We start from the raw sequence: 6,264 nt of genomic DNA, 5'->3' as shown, positions 1-6,264 counted from the left end.
CTCATTGTTAAGCAAATATCGTTGTAGTCGCTGCCGTAAGAGTGGCCCGTCCACTGAAAGAGTTTTGCTTCTTAGAATAGCCCCCTTGAGAGAAAAACAAGGGGTTGCACTGTAACCTTTTCTGCAGTTCAAGCTTTCGGAAACCCATATATGCTTAAGTGATACGGCATGAGTGAGGCACACATGCATCCTTAAATATGGGATAAAAGTTGACATATTCTTCGTTGGTGTAAAATAAATGGCAGCGGTGGGATTCGAACCCACGCCTCCGAAGAGACTGGTGCCTTAAACCAGCGCCTTAGACCACTCGGCCACGCTACCGGATGCTGAAGAATCTTGACAATACAAGTGAATAATATAAGAAAGATCATGACTTTGCAGTATTATTAATAACTGTTGAAAACTACAGATCTGTCACTAATGAAATGAAAAATTGCAATTTGAATATAATCACTTTTTCTGACTGAAAATGCTTGACAATCTGATCTTGTAATTACAACACAATATAGTTAATTACACAAGACAGTATTATTGATAAATCATAAATAACATCAGATCTGTCTCTAGTGAAAAATTAAAAAAAAATGAAAGTAATTGCTTTTCTGACTAATTGCAAGGTAGATAGAATCAAAATAAAATATTTGCCTGCGAATAGAATTTTTATGTTTTTTCCTTCTGGTCTTATTGCTTGGTACAGTCACGTAGTATTGCGTGGCACAGGTTAGGGGTGGAGGATAAGGGCAATACATCGCAACCCCTCTAGGCAAACTGCTTGCTTAGTAACCTCGCTATCGAGCGTGGTTGTGCATTCCCTCAGATTTTCCATCGAGTGAAGACACTTATTTGAACTCCCACCTCCTCCTCCCCTGATCCTGTCCACCTTGTTTATGTTTATGCAGGATGTAAGCCATATGGCATGGCTTTTTGGTTGCCCTCACCTTTACTGGGCCAAAAGATTTCTAACAGATTGTAAATTTTATATGAATTATAAATTGATTATTTCAATAAAAGCGGCTTTGGGCTTTCCCTCAGCCATTTTACTCCAAACGTTTGTGTGAGAGTAAAATTATTGTTGGCCAGTAAACGAGCTCAGTCAATACAGCACTCATTTGATATGTTAATAGGAGAAGCCCGGAGGAAAGAACATAAATACGTGATAAATGAGATACAACATTTTGCAAGCTATAAATCCATTTACTTTAAGCTATTTGCCTGACGATTTTCTTAAACTTAACCTTAATTTTGTGTTAATTTAAGTACTGCATTAATTTCCATAAAGCTTTTCATATCGATGTATGACTCTACGGAAGGCTAACGCTGCTTGAAGTGGCACTAGTTTGCTTAAGAATGCGCAATAAAACTAAACACATGTATTGGATGAATTTGGCCACACATGTGGCGTGTTTAATTTGATCGAGGACACTTGATTGTGGCAACATATCTACAGGATTTTCATTGTTCACCGATCGTACGAGGACCAAGGGAAGAAGGGCGAATTGCTCGAGAGAAATCTCTTTTAACCTTGAGGGAACGCCCCCTCTCTCTCCTGGGGTACTACTTGACACAAACCAGTCCTACGGGCTATTGTGTGACCGTCATGGCTCGACATCAATAACATTATGCGTGAATATAATATTTGGCTTTTTGCAAAATGACATCTTTTCTCTATTTACAGGCATAATTTTGTTTTGAACATACAAAAAAGAAAATTATTACAATGTTTTGTAGTCTTGTATCTAATAACTTAGTCGAACATGCATAAAAGAAAAAAATATATATACATTGCTTAAGTTATTGATAATTATTCAATTTAACTACCTAAAACACTTTCTATTTCTTTTTAAAGTGGCTGATCTTATTGGCCTTAAAAGTTATTTATTTCTACCGCCGGTTTTCATGTGACGTAATCATATTTCGAAATAATAAATTACCTGGTCTACTGAGGATTTAGATTCATCAGTCATGAGAGCGTCCGGAAGGGGGTGGGGGTGTGGAGGTTCCAATTCCATTTCCCAGCCCATAATTTTTTCAAATCTCACTTCGTAGTGCTCAAATCCCATTCCCACAAGCACAATTCAGAGAAAATCCTAGTGTTATACATACCAGGTCTAACGGCCAACGACCAAACAAAGACCCAAAGATATATGAGGATTTGCGAAGATGTTCTGAAAACGATAGGATCCTTTTTGACTATACGAAAACATGCAGGTAGGAAAGTTATCGCGATTAGTTAGGTTACAAGTTCCTGTCACTTCACATTCCTGCCTGGAGGAAATCTGTTTTCCTACCTGTTAGTGTTTTTATCCTTCCAAACCTAGCCGCACGGATCATGCTCAGTATTGTTTCAAGAGCGCTGTCTATCTTTACTTCAGAGGCACTGTCACTGCCACTCACATTAAAGCTGTCTACGTCTTCGTTAGGGGACGCTGGTGGTAAACTGCCATCCTCATTTGAATTAGCCGGCTCATTACTTTCGCTTGGAACTCTCTACACCTTACAGTGAATTCAAATTGGCCTTTTTAAAGACCGTTTCAGTTTTATATAAGCTCAGAGGCGAGGTACCCGCCCTTTCCATTGTATTTTCTTGTTTTAAATTTCGTTGTCTGACGGATTTACCATGCATTTTAGCCAATACGTTTTCATTTCAGTGCGCATGCTCATTTCTGGTCATCTCCTCTGAGGTTGGCTTTGAGATTTTGATATGAGGCAACGAAACCGTTTGTGATGTTGGCGGTTTGCAATATGAGTTTGATGTGTGTACTATGCTGCTGCCCACTTAGAAACCCTTTTCAAAGCTTCTTGCGAAATGTGCCAAACATCATTGCATACTCACACAACATAGTAAGTGGTTTGAACCCAGGAGTATCAGTAGTTCGTATAGTGTGATCGTCCCGGTGAGGGTAGTTCTGAAAAGAACTTCTGATGGTGACTGGTCACCAACAACAGTCCTTTTCAGACCTACCCTCACCCGGACGATCACACTATACGAACTGTATTTACACAACTTAAACAGTTGAGACCGAGTGCCTCCACATCTGATCTAGTTCTCATTTTTTAACCGGCAAATAGTTACAAGTCCTGCACATGCTGGATATGGATAAAAATGCTCAAAATTGACTCGAACAAGGTGCTTGAAACATTTTCTGACGTTTCTCGATCCCAAGAAATGAGTTATGTCTCGACTGGTCACGGTGACAAAATGTTTATCCCATTCCCAGTGACCTAAATCCCATTTTCCCAGGACAAAACCAGTCAATCCCAGTTCCCATTTTATCCTTTCAGGACCCTCTCATAAGACACTCTACGAATTTTGGGTAAGACACTCCTCCGAATAATGCTTGAATAAGAAACCGCACAGACCTAAATCTTGGGGAAGTTGTTTATACATATCAATCATCTATCATATCCTAGATTCTTGACCTTACTTAATTTATTGAATGGTTACGAGTCTTATTATTGATAAAAACTAGTAAAGTCTTACCTACGTTAATTCATTCCAAATTGTCAGTAGATGGCGCTACGGGAAAGTTATGAGCAAAGCTCAGGTGATATTTGCTGACCTGTTACGCATCAGTGGTACAGAAACGGTTAACGACCGTAATATACATATGTTCCATGTAGGTGTAAGACGAAGGATGAATTTTGAGATTTTGTCGCAAAATTAATGGATGGACTTAAAATTGTGGTGGTATTTATTGGATAGTAAAATGAATGAAGCTGGAAATAGCTGGAAATCTCATATAAAATGGACGAGTAGCGATACGATTGAAACTTGGATTGCTAACTACGACGCGCGGGTTAGCTGGCCTAAACACAACGACGTGCAACACGACAGCAAGTCTACATCCCAGCTGCAGGACGGATGTCTATGCGTAAGTTTTTTTCCCACGATGTAATTTTATACTATTCTGTAACACTTATAAAATGTTCCGTGATTCGATATTTTAAGTGCCTATACATGTACAAAAGGTATCATATAGAGTGTAATATAATTGTTATTAATATTACGAGTGTTATCATTTTAAGTGAGGACAGGCAGGACATTTGAAGTTGTCCATCGATGTTTTCAAAATTTTCACCGCTGAAGTGCAGCACAAACAAGATATCATATCGAATTAAAGTAATTTAATTCGTTACGCCATGGTAACGACTATAACAATAACAACAACAATAACAAATGTATTGAATTGAAAGGCGCAGTTTAGAATGCTCTATATCTGTTGCCGTGGAGACAGGAAAACACGCCAGTAATAATATAGACTTTAAAAGTACAATTCTGCTAATTTCAAAAATTAAGAGGACTAACGTTGCAAGCTGCCATAAAACTAAGGCGATTTCATTTTCATCTGTCCACTCTTATGCTCCTCTAGTTTTTAAGTGCTACTTAATACTGAGTCATGTTGTTCACTGCCTCCATATTGAATGGATATTCGACTCATTTGTAAATCTACCAATCAGATTCACTGGACGCTCTTAAAAACACGATAATCTCTTGGGTTTGAGAGTCTTACAAGTACTTGGAACCGAACATTAAACCAGCGACATTGATCAAGTACATCTGTGGAGATTTGAGAGACCACTAAACTCCGGAACAAAATGGCTTCAAAGATTTTTGTGCTCTTCTGCCTTGTGATGGTATTGAGACCGATCTGGAATGTCCCTTTGCCAAAGCCTGACGGTGAGATTTGTAACGCGCTCTTAGATTGCATTTACGATGCTGTTTTCGGTGATTATTTCTGGTCATAAGATGCGCACTTTGTATTAGTTTTGCTTTCAATTACTTTAAGTAGATCTCAAAAATGTTATAGGCTTTATTTTTGTACCCTACTCAATTAACTTTGCTGCCTTTCCCAACACGTCCAATAAGTCAGCTACAGTGAAATTATCTTTAATTTGTGAAGCACCTTTATTGCAGTTAGAGTACCTTCTGATATTAACGGAAAACTTCGAACCTTGTACCTTTCAATTTTAAGGACTATTAAAGCGGCAACTATGGCTACTCCTCGCTTTCCTTCAGGCTTAACAATCATGCTGATAAGTAGATGATCTCAGTGAATTGCTATTTACTCAATATGTGTCGACTCAGATATACACGAAGGCCAAAGTCTCGATGGTCAGAAGACCCAAAAGGGTGAGAGCAAGGGCAGTGACGTTGATAAAGAAAAAGCCGATGGAGAAAATGTAAAAGACCCAGGGCCAGAACAGGACGAGGAGACAAATGGTGGGACGCTTAAATGTTTTATTACTATTAATATTGATAAGTGACAAGAGAAAATTAGGGGACAGCTGCCTTCTACGTACATTATTTACTCTCAAAGATCACTCGTCGCGTGGTCTGTGAAATTTTACCTCATCTGGACGAGTGTATAAAAATAATTAAATCGAGGACTTCTTATTTAGCAACACTTACATTGTACTTACATTGCGCTAGTAATATTTTTCATGCTAATATTTCCTTCAAATGTATAATCTTCAGAACACGATGATAATAGTGGTGACCAAACAGATGAAAACAAAGAGGTAAACAAAATGCAAAAGCCGGATGGACAAGACTCAACCGATGAAGTTAAAGGCATCAAAGAGGATGGAGATGACAGCAAAAACGAAGATAAAGAGAGTGACAATAATGAAAATTTCAAAAACATCGAAGGGGACGAAGACGACAAAGAAGGAAAATATAGCCCCGTAGACAGCGGCTCAGACAAAGATAATGGCGATAAAAGTATTAAAGACGATGGCATAGACGATGTAAATGAAGACAGAAATAGCGAAGATTACGATGGTGAACCCAAAGATAATACTGACAATGACGAAGGCGATGGCAAAACAGGCGAACGTGAAAAAGGAGATAATGCTGACCATTATCAGAATGACGAGGACCGCAATAATGACGATCATAGCGGGGACAATGGCAACGAGAAAGATGATAATGATGACAGAGACCATGACGACCATGATGGCGATGATGATAAAGTTGAAGAGGATAATGGTGATGATGACGATTATGGCGACAAAGACGGAGGAATCGAAGATGAGGATGTCGGTGATGACCATAACGAAGACGACAACAACGACGACAATAAAGATGATTACGATCAAGAAGATTACGATGAAAACAACGATGATGATAATGACGGTGACAATGACAATAACGAGAAAGACAACGATGACGATGAAGATGGCAATGGCGATGAAGACAACGGCGATGATGAAGAAGACGATGACGACGACGTTGATGATACAGACGACGATGACGACGACGAT

General features: G+C 38.9%; 1 protein-coding gene and 1 non-coding gene across 2 annotated transcripts in view; one reads left to right on the top strand and one right to left on the bottom strand.

Annotated features, from left to right (window-relative positions):
* Positions 1 to 239: 239 nt before the first annotated feature.
* On the bottom strand, positions 240 to 321 carry Trnal-aag (transfer RNA leucine (anticodon AAG)). The gene has a single exon. It is a non-coding gene; the product is annotated as a tRNA-Leu (tRNA).
* A 4,115-nt stretch (positions 322 to 4,436) lies between these two features.
* Positions 4,437 to 6,264, top strand: part of LOC149116601 (uncharacterized) — a 2,467-nt gene continuing 639 nt past the window's right edge. The window contains exons 1-3 of the mRNA XM_089282358.1: positions 4,437 to 4,678; positions 5,087 to 5,221; positions 5,477 to 6,264. The exon at positions 5,477 to 6,264 is cut by the window's right edge and continues 639 nt beyond it. Coding sequence (XP_089138484.1) covers positions 4,597 to 4,678; positions 5,087 to 5,221; positions 5,477 to 6,264 — 1,005 coding nt within the window. The 5' untranslated portion in view covers positions 4,437 to 4,596. The remainder of the gene's footprint in view (positions 4,679 to 5,086; positions 5,222 to 5,476) is intronic.

The sequence above is a fragment of the Orbicella faveolata genome, unplaced genomic scaffold, assembly GCF_042242905.1.
Source record: "Orbicella faveolata isolate gen_17 unplaced genomic scaffold, um_ofav_v1 contig_12, whole genome shotgun sequence".
Lineage (NCBI taxonomy): Eukaryota > Metazoa > Cnidaria > Anthozoa > Scleractinia > Merulinidae > Orbicella > Orbicella faveolata.
The sequence above is the reverse complement of the archived record's forward strand: the minus strand, read 5'-3'. Positions and strand labels throughout refer to the sequence as shown.